The following is a 21,784-nucleotide window of genomic DNA, read 5'->3' as shown; positions in this document are numbered from 1 at the left end:
ACGTCAAAAATAAAAGCCAACTCTAAGAGCTCCTCATGGCCAATAAAGAAACAATTCCAGCAACATGATAGTTGTATAGGATTATAACTCAAAGTATAAAATAAATATCTCTCTGTAGGTCCATAGTGATATAATGACTGAATACATTAATAAATAGAGGAGAAGAATCAAATTGTCCCATGCAGGACAATCAATTTTGAATAATTTGTATAGATACTCCACCGCAAAGAAGGGAGAGCATCACTGCTCACTCCTCAGGTATGGGCTGGGCAGTGACTTCCTTCTAAAGTTTATAGTGTGGAGGCACCTGAGTGGCACAGTTGGTTACGCGACTAACTCTTGGGTTTCCACTCAGGGGTGATTTCAGGGCTGTGAGACCGAGCCCTGCGTCAGGTTCTGCTCTCAGTCAGGGAGAGAAAGACAGAGAATCTCCTTGACTCTCTCTTTCTCCACCCTGCCCCCGGCTCGCTCCTCTCCAAAATAAGTAAATAAACCTTTAAAAAAATAATAAGGTATATAGCATGGAAGGGGGGGAGGGGAGAGCAGTTGCCAGTAAAAAAAACCCGAATAAACATTACCTCTTCCAGGTGACCAAAGCAGTCACATCAGTAGCATATAGATTCCATATGATTTGATGAAAATGGCACTTCACCTCACTGGCTTTCCTCCCAATAACTCATAACTCAGTACTATCATGAATGAAGCATGAGACACATTCCAGGTGTAGGGCATCCTATAAAATATCTGAGCAGTGCTCTTCAAAACTCCCAAGATCATCAGAAACAAGGAAAGTTTGAGAAACTGCCACAGCCAAGAAGAGACTAAGGAAATGTGCATTTAAATATCACATGCGGGGCGCCTGCGTGGCTCAGTCAGTTAAGCATCTGCCTTTGTCTCAGGTCATGATCACAGGGTCCCGGAGTGAAGCCCTGTGTTGGGCTCCCTGCTCAGCGGAAAGCCTGCTTCTCCCTCTGCCCTTCACCCCGTTCCTGCTCTCTCTCTCTCAAATAAATAAAATCTTAAAAAAAAAAAAAAAGGAAATAAATATCACGTGCTACCCTGGCCAGGATCCTGGAATAGAAGAGGGACATTCTGTAAAAACGAAGGAAATATAAATAAACTAAAAATTAGTAACTATATCATTAACTGTAACAAATGTATCAAGCTAACAAGATTTTAATAATGGAGGAAACTGGGTGCTGGGTATAGGGAAACTCTGTACTACTTTCTCACTTTTTCTAAAATCCCAAATTATTCTAAAAAGTAACATTTATTATAAAGAAAAAGATGCCCTCTCTATTAAGGATGCTACAATTAAAGATCCTCACCATTCTTCTCATTGTTCTTCACTGTGAGATTATTTTGAACATTATTAAATAGTATTTAACTTAATCATATAAGTAAAATTTTTACCTAGGGCTGGCACAAGGTGGGTGCTGTGTTCATTCATTAGGTGATCTGACAAATATGCATCGAGTACCTACTATGAGATCATCTCTGTTCTGGGTGCACAGTGGTGAATAAGACTTGAAATATACACAGGAGGAGAGAAGCAAATAAAATACAATGTTCATATAATAATAATTTTTTAAAAAGCACTAACCAGGGTAAGGGAGTAGAGTGTGATGAGGAGGGTCCTTTTTTCTAGATCAGCTGGGAGGACCCTTCTGAGAAGAAAACCTAAAAGCATAGTCCTGAAAGAAGGAAGGGAACTAGCCACACCGGGCTATGAGCAAAGAACATTCTAGCACAGGGAATAAGTAAAAAGTGCTGAGGAGGGAATGAATTCAGCACACTAAAAGGCTAGTGTAGCTGAAGCACAGTGGTAGGAGACAAGGTCGGAGACCTAACTGGGGTTGCGATCAGACAAGGCTTGAAGGCCAGACTAAGAAACTGAGTTTTCTTACTGTGACAGGATGTTGGTCATTGGAGGCTTTCACCAGCAAAGAGCTGGTGTGTTCTAAGTAGTTTACATCACTCCAGCAGCTGTATGGGGGAATGGACTGTAGGGGGCGCTAGAGGGGAGGCAAGCAAACCAGATCTAGGGCTACTGCAGGGAGTCCATGTTTAAAAGGTGGTGTTTAGAAGACAAGTGGTAAGCATGGAAATGGGGATACACACATACACATGCACATACATACACACACACCTATTTTTTTTTAAGATTTACTTATTTATTTTAGAGAAAGAGGGAGAGAGACTCTCAAGCAGATTCCTTGCTGAGCAGGGAGCCTCATGTGAGGCTTGATCGGAAGACCCTGAGATTATGACCTGAGCTGCAACCAAGAGTCGGACGCTTAACTGACTGTGCCTCCCAGGTACCTAGGGATATATGTTGACATAGAACCAATATGACTTGCTGATCAGTAAAAGATGAAATCATGGACCAATGAACAAAAATGAATGTGAAAAGAATCAAGAATCAGAGTACATAATATCAGAGGTGGTATCTAAGTTCTGGAGAGCTTTAATATGCTCTGGGGCTACCGGCTAATTATAGGATCACTGCAGGGTTGGCATTTTGCTATATAACACCATCCCTCTTAAGGAAGACCTTTATTCAGGCTTGAACTGTCTGAGCAGACTTATCTCAGATACCAAAGGGAACTGCAGGAAATGATGTCTCTTGATGAGCGAGTAAACACGCTTCCTCTCACTGGAACAGCTGGGGAGGCTGCCAAGTGTAAACGTGTTTCTCTATTGTCTCCTCAACCCCACCTCTCCCAAATTCTGGGAGGGAAACAACTCCTTTCACCACTGTACAGTGAGTGCCTGGTCCAGAATATATGTGCAATAAACATCTGTTGAATGACTGAGGAATAAAATAGCAGAGGACCTCCAAAGAGCTCAGAGGTATCCTAAGTCTCCCTTAGAAACCATATTTTAAGAGAAAACAGCAATACCCAGGCCAATGCAAAAATAAAAAGAATAAAGTTCAGGAGAGGGTTGAGATTGAGTAATCAGTAGGAGTTCTAGGATAGAGCCAATAAATGAGAAACTGATTTTGCAAGAGACAGCACAAAGGGCTAAGCAATACTCATTGTTGGGATTTTACAGCTAAACTGGATGATCTCATCACACACAGGATCATCAAATGTCAGAGCTGGAAGAGATCTTGGAAAACTTTTGGATTGATTTGCTCAGTTTACAGATGAGGAAATTAAGGTGAAATGGCTTGGGATTGGAACCCAATTTTCTGGCCTCCAGATGCCAAATTATTTTCTACACTGCACTGATTAGCAGTTATATTCAACTGTCTTTCCATACAGAGGCTCAAAGAGGGGTTTTCAGAAGCAACTTGGAGATACAGCCTATTTAAATTTACTCTCCAGTAAAATCCTTTTTAGAATTCATTTCCATGAAAACCAAATCATCTCTTCCTGATCAGCTTTTCCTCTAAACATTCAGTGAAAATAAGGCAGCCTATCATGATTCCCTTTTTGACATGGCTGCCAGGAAGCTTGGAGCTAAATTTAATACTTAACTCTCATAACAATAGTGGCTCAGTTTTTGACAAACAGTGCTTATTTCCTCCTCTCCTTTATGACTTATTTTTTAGGATGATTTCAATGGCCTTATTATATATGTTTTTTACTAAAAGTCGTCTCATATTCTCTCTGGAAGTCAGCCAGGTGTAAATCACCAACAAACCAAAATAAAGGAAGATTTCATTTCTCTTGTGCACTTGGACCGGCTACTTAAATTGTGGTGTCCATTTCCAGATCCCACCCTTGACCTAAAAGCTCAGACCTTACCTCTGGGCTTTATATTTATAGAGAGGAGAGGCCACCGCAGGACAGATTGCATACAAATGACTAGTTATAAAATTGTAGGGTCTGTCTGCTAACTAGGCAAGTCCCTGGAAACTTCTCTAAAATGAAAACAAGATGTGGAAGGAGAGGGCTATGTTTCCTGCGCTGACGTGGCAAGACTTGACTTAACAGCAGTACCCCGGGGGAGGTAAGGCAGCCCGGGCCACGGATGGTCAGCAGGTGGTGGACTGTATCCCATCCAACTCCACGCTTGCTGTTGACTACTCCCCAGGCCGAGAAATGAGATCACGTAACCTTCATCTTTTCTGGAGTCTAGCCACGTAACAAGATTAAAGCACCCGGTTTCTGAAAACACGAGGCTTTCTTTTCCCTCCCTAAAATGAAATGCCTCCTAAACCACAAAAATTTAACCCAAGCAGGGTTAGAAGAGCAATAAAGGAGTCCATGCAGAGATCTTCCCTCCCGTTCCCTCATTGTCTCTGTATCTTCTGCCACCATTTCTGTCCAGGTAGTATAAAAACAAACAAACAAACAAAACCCCCCCAAAAAAACATTATTAAGTCTCCGGATAGGTCAACTTCTCCAGAGGACACTAGACTTTGATCTTTCTCCATCTAAGCTTCAGACTTCCTGTGGCTTTTTTGTTATTCGCTTTCTCCCGAGTTTTAAAAATTTTGTTCTATATTCCTATGGTGTTGGCCATGACTTCATTGATAATATAAGAGATATGTTCAAAAGAAAAATGGCTTCAGGAGGTACTGTTGCTCATGGAATAGTCCTTCCCTAAAACATCCATTTGGATTCTGCTCATGATCTCTTCCTAGTCAGAGCCAATTTGTTCAGATAGAGACAAGAAGATGCTGCCCTATGTTCCCAACACCTTGAAGAATGAGACCATTGTAAAAATCTATGATGTTTCTTTAGAGAAATCGCAGGAAAACCACGAAAAGCAGGCAAGACTAGTTAGTGTTATGACATCAGCATAGCAGGTAAGAGTCAACCGGGCCCAGACCACCTGAATCTTTACCCTTATCCACCACAAGTGACCTATGAACCTTGGACAAATGGCTAAACCTCAGGCATTACTTAACTCAACTGTGAAATGGAACAATAATAATTAGTGCTTACTTCATAGAACAGGCTCTCAAATGCTGGTGTGTGTTGGAAACAATGGGAGGGCTTGCTAGGACACAGATTACTGACCTCACCCCCCACGGCTTCTAATTTCCTGGGGCCGGGGTGGGGCCCCAGAATCTGCATTTCTACCTAGGCCTCAGGTGACACTGTTGCCGTTAGCTCTTTCAAAGACTACACTTCAGGAACCCCCATCGTAGGGCCATGATGCAGATGACATGGTTAATGTGTGTACAGTAAGTGTTAACAAGGACTACTTTTGTGGACTGCTGTTAGGAGGATGCCTGGCAAAAGGTTAGCTAAGTTAAATGATGTCAGTTGTCACTGTCTTAGGTGTTGTCCCGTCTACTTACAAACCCTAGGAAACTTGCAGTTCCACCTTAGGGCAACACATTGTAAGAAACCCCAGCTCCTAACAGAAATATCCTGAGTTTAAAGTATGTATACATTCGTAAGAGCTTGTAAATGTTTCTAAATACTTAAAAGTGACTCTATAGATGATCATTGGGTTCTTTCTCCCTCTCAAACTTGTCAGTACCCATCTGTACATTTATGATGAGGCAGAAGAGAACCAAAAGCTGACACAGCTACTTCTTGAGGTTTTGTGTCTTTTCTCTTAGTTACAGTAAAAGTGCCAAAACAGATTTAGTCATTAGGGCCAAAAGGAATTCTTCAACTCATTTCAAGTAATGAAGGAGCCAAGCACAGTAGACAGCAAGGGCAGTTACAAACATCACCAGTTTCCAAAGGGCAGAGGAAACAGACCCGAGGCAAGAAAAGGGGATTGTTAAAAAGCTCTCCACAACAAAGGAATTGAACGCAAATCCCTAACCTGGGGGCGGTCCAGCAACCCTAAGGACAAAGATAAAACGCTCCGATGAAAAGCTGTGGCGGGTTAAGCTCGGTGCAGAGAAAGAGAATATCAAACACCATGTCAAAGGTTAAGATGTTTCTGCCCTGTAAGACGCCTCACCGAACTTGAGTCTGAAACAACGTGAAATAGGGAAACCGTCACTCTCCCGTGCCACGCATCGCTTCTTCCAGGAAGAAAACTTCTTTTTTTAAATAAACCTAGGTCGACTGCCCCTTCTGTTCTAAGCACAGTGCGATTCAAGGTTCCAGGAGAGGCGGCTAGTGTTTGGTAAACATCTAACTTTTCCAACTCAATCACATCTAAGTTTTTGGTAAAAATTCTCCTGTGAAACATGAGAATTAGATAAAGCATTCTTGAATCGTGATGGCTTTGGAAAAATTAAACAAAGGGCTCATGTTTGCAAGAACGCAAACACACGTCTTGCTCTGTTAAAAAAAAAAAAATGTAATATATAAACCACCCTCCTTGGCACTTCTCTTTCAAAAATGTACGTGATTATCAGCACTGCGCTGTCAACAGGACTCCACAAAGGTGGTTCTTCAGCTCTGGCGGGGCAAAAAATACTACCGGGCGGCCCGCGGGAGAACCTGGAGTCTGTCCCTCCAGCCCAAAGCCTCCCCTGGACTTGACACGGGCGGAGGGAGCGAGACACGGGTCCCCAGCAGGGATTCTGGGGCTGCCACGACTCACCTCGCCAACTTCTCCAGGCTCGCGGCGCCCGGGCGGCCGGCTCGGGGGCGCGGACGCGGGGGCCGGCGCCGCCGAGCGCGCGGGCGGGCCCCCAGGAGGGCGCCCGGGCCCGGGAGGCGCTCGGGGGCCGGCGCGGGGTGGCGCTGCGGGGCGGACGCGGGGCGCGCGGGGGGCGCGGGGGGCTCGGCGCGGCCGGCGCGCAGGGACAGCAGCGCGAGCAGCAGCGCTGCCAGCGCGAGCAGGAGCAGCGCCGCCGCCTTGCTGCGGAGCTTCATGGTGCGGCGCGGCGGCGGCGGCGGCGGCGGCCCCGGGGCGGCGCGGCCCCTCTGCGCATCGCGGCTCGCCGGGCGGCGGCGGGGCGAGCGCAGTAGTGCGAACGGCCGCCTTCTCCGCCCGCCCGCCGGGGACTGGGGTCCCGGCAGTCGGCGGGCGGGCGGGCGATGGAGGAGGAGAAGAAGGAGGAGGGGGCGGGAGGGGAGGAGGCGCGAGCCCGGCCCGAGGAGGAGCAGCCCGCGCCTACCGTACTGTGTGGAGTAGCCGCCCGTCCGCCCACCCGCCAGCCGCCCGGAGACTGGCGCGTAGGCTTTAGGGAGCTCAGCTTCAAATCCTCTTCCTCATTCATGCATTCATCCTTCCACCCACCTGTTCATCCATCCATTCATTCCCTCCCATACCATTCCATTTTCTCGGTTACTTCTTCATTCAGTCACTCATTCACTTACTCTCCCATTCCACCCCTCTCTCCATCTCATTTTTCTATGCATTGTCCCCATGATTTATTTTTATCCATCTTTCCACACACCCGTGCATCCATCTAGACATCCAAGCAGGCAAGAGCATCTCTGTTCTGTTTTCCCAATGCAGGCCCTGACACTTGGTGGATATATGTTGGACAAAATCACGCCAGATCCATGTAGGCTAAAGAAGTTACAGAATAAATTTCAAAGTCTGGGTTTCAAATGTGACTCTGTCCCCTACTGGCTTAGTGATCCTGAGCAAGTTGCATAATTTGAGCCTTCATGTCCTTACATGCAAAATGGGAATGATGATACTGCTCTCCACAGAGGCATTTTTGTGGGCATTAAATTAAAAAATGCATTCAAAGAAACTAGCACAGTGCCTGGCTCACAATAGGTGTCCAATAAAAGCTCTGTGATCATCAGTACAATAAAACGCAGCATATCACAAATACATAAATGCAAATGTTGTTTCTTTTTTCTTTCTGATGTGGATTTGACACAGAGTAACAACTTTACCACCCAGTGTAGGAATAGAGTCTTCTGAGACCCTAGCAGCTACAATCACCAGATCAAGGTTCTGAATTTTCAAAGTATTCTTTCAGGGCATCTCTAGTCACAAATCTGAAGCATTAGGACACATGCTGTTATCATTCACTATGAACCGACAGCCAGCATTTTATTAACTTGCTTTTTGGCATGGCCACAGCACAAAGAAGACCAGATATAACAATGACTCTGAGTTTCTACCAGATTTCATGCTGACATATAAATCATCTAAAATTCAGTTATATTCCAAATCATTCTTATATTAACATTACATTTTAATTATTTGGGAACCTATTGTATTTAAAATTCTAGAAATGAGAATGTTTAATATCCTGGAATCTCTTGCCAAGCAGGCACATAGAAATAACAGGGTGCAAGGTCGAAGTGTGGGCTGAGATGTTGCAGTCGAGCGAGCACCAATAGTCCATTGGTTCTCAACAGCGACAAGGTATCATCCCAGTAGGAGGCATCTGGAATTGTGAGAAGGATGTTTTGGGTTGTCACAATGACTGGTGGGTTCTATTGACATGCACTAACCCTCTTACAATCCTCAGGACATTCTAGCATGACAAGAATTGTCCTGGGCCAAGTGCCAACACGGGGTCCCATTGAGAAGCACTGAGCTATGCTAAGGCTTGGGGCTTAGGCTTTCAGGTTTAGCAAAGGCCACAATCGTGTTGCTTTGTGGCCCAGTGAAATAGAAATTTCCAAACTCTCTCTGGCCACCTCTCCTCTTCCTCAAGGAGGATACATGCAACAAAGGTAAAATAAGACATAGTAACACTGAAGTAGTACCTGAGGGTTTTAGCCTCAAACACCCAAATGGAACTTGGGACAGTTAGGCTTGACCAAACAGAGGACTTCATTTTCTTAAACTCCACTGACTTACCTCCTTCCCCTGAGTCCAAACCCAAGTTTTGGATTTCACTGCTCTGATTGGTGGAAAAGTACAACTTCCCTTTTTTTGTTTAAAGATTTTATTTATTTATTTGACAGAGAGAGATCACAAGTAGGCAGAGAGGCAAGCAGAGAGAGAGGAAGGGAAGCAGGCCCCCTGCTGAGCAGAGCAGAGCCTGCTGATGTGGGACTCGATCCCAGGACCCTGAGATCATGACCTGAGCCGAAGGCAGCGGCTTAACCCACTGAGCCACCCAGGCGCCCCAAAAAGTACAACTTCTGACATCATGGAAAACGGGTTCCAGATATTATATCTATGCATCACCCAATTCTTCACTTGGATGTTTAATACCCCAAATGCTTATTTATATGCTCCCTTCACCCCGGAAATAATTTTCTCGTCTTGGAGTTCTGGCTCTAGACACTCACTTGCTCAAGCCAGAAATTAGGTGGGAATCATCCTTGACGTCCCTATTTCCCTCACCTCCTACATTAGTTAATCTGTTTTCCATTTTTATCTGTTGTGTACAACAAACAATTCCAAAATTCGGTGGCATAAGATAATGCACATACAATCTCATCATTTATGTGGGTCATGAATCCAGAACAGCTTAGCTGGGTCCTCTGCTTCCCAGGCTTTCTTAGGGCTCCCATGAATTGTTGTTTCAGTGCAGTGATCTCATCTGAAGACTCAACTGGGGAAGGATCCTCTTGCAATCTCACTTACATGGCTGCTGGAAGAATGCAGTTTCTTTCAGGTCATCTTGCTGCCTGTTGGTCAGAGGATACCCCAGTTCCTTGCCAGGTGGCCCTCTCTATCAGCATAAGACTATAAGAAGAGTCAGAGAGGACACAGCAATTCGGAAGTCAGTCTTTTACAACCTAATTTCAGAAGTGATGTTCTGTCCGTTTATCTTGTTCTTCTTCTTAGAAGCAAGTCATTATATCTTATTCACATTCAAGAGGAGAGGATTATATAAGGGCTGGAATACCAGGAGGACAGGATTATTGGCAGCCATTTTAGAAGGCTATCTTTTTCATCTCCTATATCTGAAGAATTAGCAAATTCTGTCAAAGCTGCTTCCCAAAAGTGATTGGCATCTGTCCAGTTCACTCCTTCTGAATTGCCAGTCATGATTGCTTGACAAGGCCAAACCTTGCTAAATTCTTAAGAGCCTCATTCCTATTGTATTCCCTATAACTTGTGCCAACCTCACTACCCACCACCCACCCCCATTATATGATGTGACTGTTCTATAGCTTACATGCAATAGTAATTACCTTCCAGTTAATCTCCTTATTTCTTCCCAGGCCTTCTTCCAATTTTTAAAGCAGGATAACTTAAAACAAAACAAAACAAAACAAAACAAAACATAAATTGAATCTTATTTCTCCCCTGCTTAAAATTCTTCAGTGAGTCATCATGGTTTTTGTTAGTGTGGTTGTTGTTGTTGTGGTGGTGGTGGTGGTGGTTGTTTAGGAGACTCCACACCCAGCATGGAGCCCAATGTGGGGCCCGAGTTCAAGACCTGAGCTGAGGTCAAAAGTTGGAGGCTTGGGGCGCCTGTGTGGCTCAGTGGGTTAAGCCTCTGCCTTCAGCTCGGGTCATGATCCCAGGGTCCTGGGATCAAGTCCCACATCGGGCTCTCTGCTCGGCAGGGAGCCTGCTTCTTCCTCTCTCTCTTTCAGCCTGCCTCTCTGTCTGTCAAATAAATAAATATTAAAAAAAAAAAAAAGTTGGAGGCTTAACTGACTGAGCCACCCAAGTGCTCCTTTTTCATGGTTCTTTAAGTAAGTCTGAACTCCTTACCATACATAGTATCTGCATTCATCCTGGGGCTTGTTCCAGCCCTACTGGCTTTCCATCAGGGCCTCTACCATTGCTGGCTCTTACTTGCTTCTGTGTCTTTGCATTTGTGTTTCCTTTTGCTGGTTCTAGGCTCTGGAGATACTTCAAGATTTTAGAGAACAAATTTACCAATCTAGAATTTTGTAACCCCATAAATTTTCTTTCATAATTGAAGGGGAGGGGCACCTGGGTGGCTCAGTCATTAAGTGTCTGCCTTTGGCTCAGGTCATGATCCTAGGGTCCTGGGATCGAACCGCACGTAGGGCTCCCTACTCAGTGGGAAGCCTCCTTCTCCCTCTCCCACTTCCTCTGTTGTGTTTCCTCTCTCACTATATCTCTCTTTCTCTGTCAAATAAACACAATCTTTAAAAAAAAAAGATTTTATTTATTTATTTGACAGAGAGAGACAGCGAGAGAGGGAACACAAGCAGAGGGAGTGGGAGAGGGAGAAGCAGGCTTCCTGCTGACCAGTTTTCCTGACACAGGGCTCTATCCCAGGACTCCGGGATCATGACTGAGCAGAAGGCAGACACTTAACGACTAAGCCACCCAGGTGCCCCAATAAATAAAATCATTTTAAAAAAAGAAAAAAAAAGAAATAGACCTTCTCAGAAAAACAAAAGTTGGGAGAATTTGTTGCCAGTAGATCTGCCCTACAAGAAATGTTAAAAGAATTTCTTTAGGGAGAAAGAAAATGATACAAGTAAGAAAAAAATCAGATCTACATAAGAAAGGAGGAGCATCAGAGAAAGTATAAGGTAAAATAAAAACTTCACTTCTCTTATTCTTAACTGACCTAAAAAAAAAACCAGTTTTTTGTTTAAAATAATAGCAATAGGGGCACCTGGGGTGCTCAGTTATTAAATCTCTGCCTTCTGCTCAGGTCATGATCCTAGGGTCCTGGGATGGAGGCCTACACTGGGTTCCCTCCTCAGTGGGAAGCCTGCTTCTCCCTCTCCCACTCCCCCTGCTTGTGTTCCCTCTCTCACTCTGTCTCTCCCTGTCAAATAGATAAATAAATAAATAAATAAATAAAATCTTTAAAAATAAATAAATAAAGTAATAGGAATAATGTATCAGATGCTCAGAGGTATGTATAAATGAAATAAATGACAGCCATAATACAAGGAATGGGAGGAGGACATTAGGAATAGTTGATTATTATAAAGTACTTGCACTACCTATGAAGCAGTATAGGGTTATTTAAGAGTGGACCTGGATTAGGGGTAAATGTGTAGGGCAAATCGTAGGGCAAGCACTAAAAATATTTTTTAAAAGGAGTATAATTCATATGCTAAGAAAAGAGAGACAAGTGAATTATGTAATATGCTTAACTAGAATCACAAAAAGCAAAAGAGTAGAAGAGAAAAAACTGGAATAAAGAAAAAGGCAACAGGGATGCCTGGATGGCTCAGTGGGCTAAAGCCTCTGCCTTCGGCTTGATGATCCCAGGGTCCTGGGATCCAGCCTTGCATCAGTCTCTCTGCTCGGTGGGGAGCCTGCTTCCCTTCCTCTCTCTCTGCCTGCCTCTCTGCCTCCTTGTGATCTCTGTCTGTCAAATAAATAAATAAAATCTTTAAGAAAAAAAAGAAAAAGGCAACAAATCAAAATCAGTAATGGAATAAATTTTAATCCAACTACATCAATAACTACTCTATCAATTGTTTAAATACACCAAATAAGAGATATTCAGTGTGAATCTAAAAATAAGACCCAACTATATGTCATATGTAAGAAACCCACTTTAAGTATAAAGACATATACAGATTAAAAGTAGAAGAATGGGAAAGCAAAGGGGGTAAAGAAAGTTATACCATACTAACGTTAATCAAAAGAGAGCTGTGGTAGCTACTTTAATTTCCAAAGGAGCAGACTTCAGAAGAAGAAAATTATCAGAGGTAAAGTAAGGAATTACATATTGATAAAGAGGTCAATTTTCCAAGAAGACATAACAATCCTTACAGTGTATGCATCTAACAAAAGAATATCAAAATACATGAGGCAAAAACTTACAGCACTGACACAAGAAATAAGTGAATTAATTGTTATAATTAGAGACTTTATTGGCATTCTATCAGAAATGGAGAGCTTCATCAAACAAAGATATCATTAAAAACATAGCACTTTTGTTCTACCAAATATAAATGACATCCACAGACCACTTCATCCAACAAAAACAGAATACATGTTCTTCTCAAACTCACATGGATCATTCACCAAGATAGATCACAGTCTGAGCTATAAAACACACCTCCACAAAATTAAAAGAATCTAAATTATTCAATGCCTGTTCTCAGAGCACAGCTAAAATCAATAATAAAATATAGGTGAAAAATTCTAAAATACTTAGAAATTAAACAATACACTTTTACAAAGCACTTGGGTGAAAGAAGAAACCATGAGAAAATGTCTAAAACATTTGAACTAAATGAAAGTAGAAATTCAACTTATCAAAATTTGTGGGATTCAGGGAAATCAGTGCTTAGAGACAAATTTATGCCATTTAGTGCATATATTAGAAAAGAGGTAGGTTTAAAACCTATCAATTAACTTATAAAATAGAAAACATTAGGCCCAGATAGGTTCATGGGTGAACACTAACAAACACTGAAGGAATAAATTACACCAGTTGTCTAAAAATTCTTTCAGAAAACAGAAACAGGAGGAATGTTTCCTTATGCTATGAGGTTAGCATTACCCTAATACCAGACTCAGACAAAGACATACAAGAGAACAATAATCTAGTATCTCTCATGAACATAGACACATATATATAAAAATCCTCAAAATATTAGCAAATCAAATCCAACTATGTATAGGAAAATTCATACACTATGAAAAGTGAGAGTTATTCTAGGTGTGCATGGCTGGTTCAACATTCAAAAATTAACCAGTGTAATCCAGCACATCAACAGGATGTAAAAGAAAACTCACATGAGCTTATTGAGAGATGTAGAAAAAGCACTTGACAAAATCCAACACCCATTCATGAGAAAAACTCTCAGAAAACTAGAAATAAAGGGAACTTCTTCGGCTTGATAAAGAACATCAACAGTCATTATAGGTAACATCATACTTAATGAAGAGAAGTTTTCCTACTAAGATCAGTAACAAGGCAAAGATGTTGCCTCTTAACATTACTTGCAACATCATACTGGAAGTCCTAGCTATTTTAATAAAACAAGGAAAGGAAATACAGGTATACAGATTTGGAAGGAAGAAATGAAACTGATTTGTTTACAGATGACAAAATTGTCTATGTAGAAAATGCAAAAAAATAGAAAAAAAACCTTCTGGAACTAAAAAGCAATTAGAGCAAGGTTGCAAGAGACAAGGTTAATCTACAAAAGTCAATCATTTTCCTATATGCCAGCATTGAACAACTGGAATTTGAAATCTAGAAACACAATACTGTTCATAATAGAACCCCACAAACTGAAATAGTTGAGAATATATAAGAATAAATCTGACAAAATATGTGCAAGATCTGTATAAGGAAAACTACAGAATTAGATGAAAAGAGAACTAAAAATATGGAGAGATTCCATGTTCACGTCTAGGAACACTCAGTATCGTCAAGGTGTCAGTTCTTCCCAATTTTATTTATAAATTAAATGCAATCCCAATCAGAATATCAGCGAGTTATTTTGCGGATATTGGCAAACTGATTCTATAGTTTATATGGAGTGGCAAAAGGTTCAGAATAGCCGGTATAACTTTGAAGGAAAAGAACAGAATTGGAACAAAGAGTGATGCTACCTGGCTTCGAGACTTACTCTAAAGCTATGATAATCAAGACATTGTGGGGTTGGTAAAAGAATAGACAACAGATCAGTGGAACAGCACAGAGATTCCAGAAATAGACCTTGATAAGTTTAGTCAGCTGATATTTGTCAAGGGAGAAAAGGCAATACAATGGAGCAAAAATAATCTCTTCAACAAACAGTGCTGAAATAATGGGACATCCACAGGCAAAAACAAAAACAAACAAACAAACAAAAAACCAAAAAAACTCCCCCAAAACAATACCTAAACCCTACAACCTTCACAAAAGCTAACTCAAAATGGTTCATAGACCCCAATATAATGAAACTCCTAGAAGATAATGTAGGAGAAAACCTAGATGACCTTGCATATGGCAATGACTTTTTGGATATAAAACCAAAGGCACAATCTGTGAAAGAAATAATTGATAAGCTGGACTTCATTGTTATAATGAAAAACTTAAGCTCTGTGAAAGACAATCTCAAGAGAATTAGAAGACAAGCTATAGACTGGAAGAAAATACTTGGAATAGGCAAACTATATCGTGGACTCTTACCCCAAATATACAAAGAACATTTAACACTCAACAAAAAAAAAAAAAAAAAAACAAACAATCCTATTAAAAAATGTGCCAAAGACCTTATCAGACACCTCACCAAAGATGGCAAGTAAACATATGAGAAGTTAATTGTAAGAAGATACTTCACAACAAATGTAATCAGGGTAATGCAAATTAAAACAATGAGAGAGTACTTCAAATATATATGTATAGATGTTTGCTGGAGCAAAGAGAAATGTGCAAACTGACATATATAACATGGCAGCCAATAAAAAATTCAGCAAGGGGAGGAAGTTTGGGGTTATGTCTGTATCTGTTGGAAGGATTTTAGCTACACAGAAGAGCATATCTGACTAACCATGGCTTAAACTATGGCTTTTCAAATTCCCTGCTTAGCAGAGACCCTGATGTGGGGCTCGATCCCAGGACCCTGAGATCATGACTGGAGCTGAAGGCAGAGGTTTAACCCACGGAGCTACCCAGGCACCCCAAGAGATTCTGTTTTTCTAATAAGTTCTTAGATGTTGCTTTTGCTGCTGGTGGTAGTACAATATTCTGAGTAGCAAGGATTGAATAATAAAGATAAATTTATCTTATATTTTAAGAAGCCCAGAACAGATGGACAAAAGTGGAAGGAAATCTTTTAACTTTATACCTACTGTGGACATTCTTACATTTGTCTTTGGTGAGCACACAAATTTGTGTGTGTTGAGTATATACCTAAGAGGGACATTTACTACGTCACGAAGTAGATAAAAGTTCAGCTTTAGTGGGTGCCATCCAACAGTTTTACCATGTGCTGGTGTCAACCTACACATCCACCAGCAGAGAATGGGAATCCTGGTTGCTAACACATCATCTCCAGCTGTCAGTGCTATTGGTCTTTTTCGTTTGAACCATTCTAGTGGACTTGTAGTGGTGTTTCATTGTGGGTATAATTTTCCTTTCCCTTAGGACTAATGAAAGCCAGCATTTTTCCATGTATTCATTAGCCAATTAGACATCTTGTTTTATGAGGCATCTGCTCAAGTCCTTCAATCATTTTTTATCAAGTTGTCTTTTATTGATTTGTAGGATTATCCAGAATATGCATAAAGAACCCTTACAAATAAAAATAGTTTCATTTTAAAATTTAAAACTTAGTTTTACTTGGAGTTTATTCTGATTAAGGTACAAGCACAACTTTATTTTTTTCGGATCAGTTGTCTCAACACCAATACTACACAGGCCATATTTCCCATATCAATTGGAGACAGTACCTTTGTCACGTACTAAATTTCCTTGTGTATTCTGGAATATTTCTGGGCTTTCTATTCAGTTCATCTGTCTTCCATGGGAGAATACACTTTTAACTACTAGCAGTATAATGTGTTTAAATATCTACTATAGGGCCCTATTGTTTTAGAGCTTTTCAGGCTATTCTTATTTATTTTCCATATGAACTCAGAACTGTCTGTCTCATTTCAAAATTAAAAAAAATTACTGGCATTGAAATAAATTTGTGAGTTAACTGAAGAAGAATTAACATCTTCCTCATGTTGCTTTTCCAATCTAACATAATTACAATCTCTTATTTGTTCACATCTTATTTGGTATCCTTCAGTGATACATAAATTTTTGATATGCACAGCTGAGCTGGTGGGAAAGTGAAGACAATCGCTGAGGCTACAAAACTATAAGAAAGTAAGAGACTAGAGTGGTTACTCAGCATTATAGTCAAACTTTTCTTTGGCTAGGAAATAAAGCTTAGAGCCAAAGCAAGGTGTGAGGTCAGAACAGCAACACTGAAATAAAACCTGGTCCTCTCATTGGATCTAGAAGGTATTCTATTAAACAAAATAAGTCAGACTGAAAAAGAGAAATATCATATGGTTTCACTTACATACAGAACCTAAAATACAAAACAAACGAGCAAACAGACAAATAAGAAACACACAAACAAAAAACAAATATAGACTCATTAAAAACAGAGAATAAACTAGTGGTTGCCAGAGGGGAGAGGGTGAGGAAGATGGGTGAAATAGGTGAAAGTGATTGGGAGATAAAAAATTCCAGTTATAAAACAAATAAGTGATGGAGATGAAAGAATAGCATACGAAATATAGTTGATAATATTGTAATAACTTTGTATGGTGACAGATGGTAACTACACTTATTGTAGTGAGCATTATATGATGTAAAGAATTGTCAAATCACTCTTACACATTTGAAACTAATATAATATTGTGTGTCAATTATACTACAATTAAAAAGTAAAATAAAAAAATAGAATACCATAAAAATGAACCAGATCCTGAGTGGCACTCTGAACAGAAACCTAGAAAACAACCTACCTCACAAAAGATAGGAGAGATGTTGCCTGTGTGGACAGTGGTCCCCAGAGGATGGAAAGGATCTGATTGAGAATTCCTAATGGCCCATTTTCACATAGGCCTCTGTGGGGCAATCAATCAATCAATCAATCGAAATTTAAAAAGAAAAGAAAAAAGAAAAAAATACAAGGAGAAATTTTAGGTTAAAATGATCCCAAATTGGTAGAACTTTGGGGTTCTGAAAGCAAAAGCAAATTTTGATTGACAGAACATAATTAATTAAATCTTATGTCCTCTTGTAACCTCAGAATGTGACTTCCTTCGAAATAGGATCTTTGTGGATATGATTAAGGATCCCAAGATGAATCACCTTGAATGCAGAGTGGGCCCTCAATCCAATGACTGGTATCCTTATCCTTGGGAGAAGAAACAACACCGGGAAACACACACAGGTAAAAGAAGAAGCCATGTGAATATGGAGGCAGAGACTGAAGTCACACTGCCACAGCTAAGAGATGCCATGAACCACAAGAAACTGGAAGAGGCTAGGAAAGATTCTCCCCTGAGCTTCAGCGAAAGCATGGCCCTGCGGACATTTTGATTTCAGACTCCTGACATCCTGAACCCTGAGAGAATAAATTTCTGTTGTATAATCTGCCCAGTTTGTGGTAATTTGCTGTGGCAGCCCTAAGAAATTAACACACTAGGTTTCAAGAAATTCACACAGATAAAATTCCAAGGAACTGGGCGCCTGGGTGGCTCAGTGGGTTAAAGCCTCTGCCCTCTGCCTTCAGCTCAGGTCATGATCCCAGGGTCCTGGAATTGAGCCCCTGGCATCAGCATCGGGCTTTCTGCTCAGCAAGGATCCTGCTTCCCCTTCTCTCTCTGCCTGCCTCTCTGCCTACTTGTGATCTGTCTGTCAAATAAATAAATAAAATCTTAAAAAAAAATTCCTAGGAATTTGATTTCATCATTCCAAACTATAAAACACACACAAGAATAAACCATGGTAGGAAAAAAAAAAAAGGGTACAAGGAACTACCAAAAGGGATAGGGCAGATTTGAAAATAAAAAAAGCATAACTTCTAATAATACAAAATATGTAATTATTCAAATTAGAAACTCAACTTAAAAGTTAAATAGCATATAAAATCTAGCAGAAGAGAAAACTCAAGAAAAAATACAAAAGGAAGCTAGAGCTAAGGAAGTTACTGAAAATGTAGCACAAAGAGATAAAGAAACGTAATAAATTAAGAGGTTAAAAGAAAAAGGGATAAAACGAGAGGATTTAATATACTTTTTTTGGTTATAGGATTTCAATTATATTTTACTTTCCTTTCAAAATTTTATTTAACTTCAAGTTTGTTAACATATAGTGTAGTATTAGTTTCAGGGGTAGAATATAGTGATTCGTCACTTGCATATAGCTCCCAGTGTTCATTATAAGTGCCCTCCTTAATGCCCATCCCCCAATTGCCCCATCTCCACCTTCTCCCCTCCAGCAACCCTGTTCATTCCCTGTAGTTAAGAGTCTCTTATGGCTTGTCTCCCTCTCTTTTTTTTAATCTTATTTTATTTTTCCTTCCCTTCCCCTATGTTCATCTGTTTTGTTTCTTAAATTTTACTTATGGGAGGCACCTGGGTGGCACAGTTGGTTGAACATCTGACTCTTGGTAATGATCTAGGGGCCACGCCCTGGGATTAAACCCTCTGTCTGGCTCTGCACTTCGTGTGGAATCCGCTTGGGTTTTTCTCTCCCTCTGTGTCTTCTCTGACCTGTGCATGCTTTTTCTCTAAAATCAATCAATCAGTCTTAAAAAACAAACAAACAAACAAAGAAACAAACAAACAAAAAAAACTTCTAGGGGTGCCTGGGCAGCTCAGTTGATTAAGCATCTGCCTTTGGCTCAGGTCATGATCTCAGGATCCTGAGACTGACCCCCTCTTTGGGCTCTCTGCTAGCTGGGATTCTGCTTCTCCCTCTCCCTTTGTTTTCCTCTTCCTCTGCTCCTCCGCCACTGCTTGCTCATGCTCTTTCTCTCTGTCAAATAAATAAATAATATCTTTAAAAAAAAAAAAGATTTGACTTACTTATTTGACAGAGAGCGAGACAGCGCATGAGGGAACACAAGCAGGAGGAGAGGGAGAGGGAGAAACACACCTCCCACTGAGCAGGGAGCTGGATGTGGGTCTCCATCCCAAGACCCTGGGATCATGACTCGAGCCAAAGGCAGATACTTAATGACTGTGCCACCCCGGTGCCCCTAAATAAAATCTTTTAAAAAATAAAATAAAAATAAAAAATTCCACATATAAGTAAAATCATATGGTATTTGTCTTTCTCTGACTGACTTATTTTGCTCAGCATAATACACTGAACTTCTAGCCACATCATTGCAAGTGGCAAGATTTCATTCTTTTTTTTTTTTTTTAAGATTTTATTTATTTATTTGACAGACAGAGATTACAAGTTGGCAGAGAGGCAGTCAGAGAGAGGAGGAAGCAGGCTCCCTGCTGAGCAGAGAGCCTGATGTGGGGCTCAATCCCAGGACCCTGGGATCATGACCTGAGCCGAAGGCAGAGGCTTTAACCCACTGAGCCATCCAGGCGCCCCTGGATTTCATTCTTTTTGACCTCTGAATAATATTCCATTGCACATATACACCACATCTTCTTTATCTATTCATCCATCGATGGATGTCTGGGCTCTTCCCATAGTTTGTTGACTGTGGACATTGCTGCTTTAAACATTGGGGTGCACATGCCCCTTCGAATCACTATTTTTGTATATTGGATAAATTCCCAGTAGTGCAACTGCTAGATGGTAGGGTAGCTCTAGTTTCAATTTTTGAGGAACCTCCACACTGTTTTCCAGATTGCCTGCATCAGTTTTCATTCCCACCAACACTGTAAGAGGGTTCCTCTTTCTCTGCACCCTTGCCAACATCTGTTGTTTCCTGAGTTGTTAATTTTAGCCATTCTGACCCGTGTGAGCTGGTATCTTATCATGGTTTTGATTTGTATTTCCCTGATGATGAATGATGAGCATTTTTTCATGTGTTAGGCATTTGTATGTTTTCTGTAAAGAAATGTCTGTTCATGTCCTTTGTCCATTTTTTAACTGGATTTTTAATTTTGGGGGGTGTTGAGTTTGATAAGTTATGCGCAGATTTTGGATACTAGTCCTTTATCTGATACATCATTTGCAATATCTTCTCCCATTCCTTTGGCTGCCTTTTAGTTTTGTTGATTGTTTCCTTTGGTATTTAATATACATCTTTAGAGGGGGAGGGGTGGGGAACGAGGGAAAGAGAATCTTAAGCAGGCTCCATGTTCAGTGCAGAGCCAGGAAGTGGGGCTCAATCTCACAACCCTAAGATCATGACCTGAGCAGAAACCAAGAGTCAGATGCTCAACTGACAGAGTCACCCAGGTGCCCCATGGTTTAATATACTTCCAATTAGACTTCCAAGAAGGAAAAAATGGGGCTAGAGGATGCAATATTAAAAATGATAACGGCTGAGAATTTCAAAGAGCTGTAAAAAAGTACAAATCCTTACACTGAAAAAGAATGAGTTGCAAGTAGGATAAATGAAAAGAAATGCAGGCCTAGATATATGCCAACAAATATACAGAACATAAAGGAAAAAGAGGAAAACTTCAATTCACAAAGAAAAATCTGTGTACATGCAAGGAAATAAAAATGAGATTTCTCGGGGTGCCTGGGTGTCTCAGTGGGTTGAGCCTCTGCCTTTGGCTCAGGTCATGATCTCGGGGTCCTGGGATCAAGCCCCGCATCGGGCTCTCTGCTCGGCAGGGAGCCTGCTCCCCCCCACCCCGTCTGCTTCTCTGCCTACTTGTGATCTCTGTGTGTCAAATAAATAAATAAAATCTTTTAAAAAAATGAGATTTCTCATCAGCCACAACATAGATGAAATGCAATGGAATAATATTGTCAATGTGCTGAAGAAAGACTAGACTTCTGTAGCCTGAGAAATTGTCATCCAACTTAGAGGGTATAAAGGTAAGAAATACTAAAAGCATTCAATTGGTTGGGAAATTTGGTAATGGACTGAGGCTGGAAGAATTTTGAGACACATGATTCTAGATTTCTTCAAAGAGACTGTTGGTAGAAATATAGATGTTAAAGATGCTGTTGGTAACGGTTCACAAGGAAGTGAGGAGCATGGTAGAGAAGGTACATATTATCTTAGAGAAGACTTAAATCATCATAAACATAATGCTGATAGAAATAAAAATGCTAAAGAAGCTGCTGGTGAGGGAGAAGAGATACATGTTATGGAAAACTAGAGGAAAAAAGATCCTTGGTATATAGTGTTAGAAGCTTAGGTGAACTGTATCCTATAGTTATGTGCAAAGCAGAATTTGTACAGGATGAACTCAGATACTTAGCAGAGAGTGTCGGAGTTACAAACTGGCTTATTCTTACAGTATTTAGTAAAATCTGAGAGGTAAGAAATAAATTTAAGGAAGAACTATTTTTTAAAAAGGTGGAAGGGAACCAGGACTTGATGATTTGAAAAATTCTCAGTCTATCCACAAGGTAAAAGATGTAAAAATTTAGAGGATTCGCTGTAAGGAAACTATGGTCTGGAGAGAAAATCACGGATGTGTCTGGACAACT

The 21,784-nt window shown here is 40.8% G+C and overlaps 1 protein-coding gene across 1 annotated transcript in view; it reads right to left on the bottom strand.

The window, feature by feature from the left end:
* The window catches only part of GXYLT2 (glucoside xylosyltransferase 2), a 92,471-nt gene extending 85,548 nt beyond the window's left edge, over positions 1-6,923 (bottom strand). Inside the window, exon 1 of the mRNA XM_059161512.1 lies at positions 6,472-6,923. Within this exon, the coding sequence (XP_059017495.1) occupies positions 6,472-6,746 (275 nt within the window). The 5' untranslated portion in view covers positions 6,747-6,923. The remainder of the gene's footprint in view (positions 1-6,471) is intronic.
* Positions 6,924-21,784: the final 14,861 nt, after the last annotated feature.

Source organism: Mustela lutreola, chromosome 2 (genome assembly GCF_030435805.1).
Source record: "Mustela lutreola isolate mMusLut2 chromosome 2, mMusLut2.pri, whole genome shotgun sequence".
Lineage (NCBI taxonomy): Eukaryota > Metazoa > Chordata > Mammalia > Carnivora > Mustelidae > Mustela > Mustela lutreola.
Note: the sequence above shows the minus strand (reverse complement) of the source record. Positions and strands in the feature narration are given on the sequence as shown.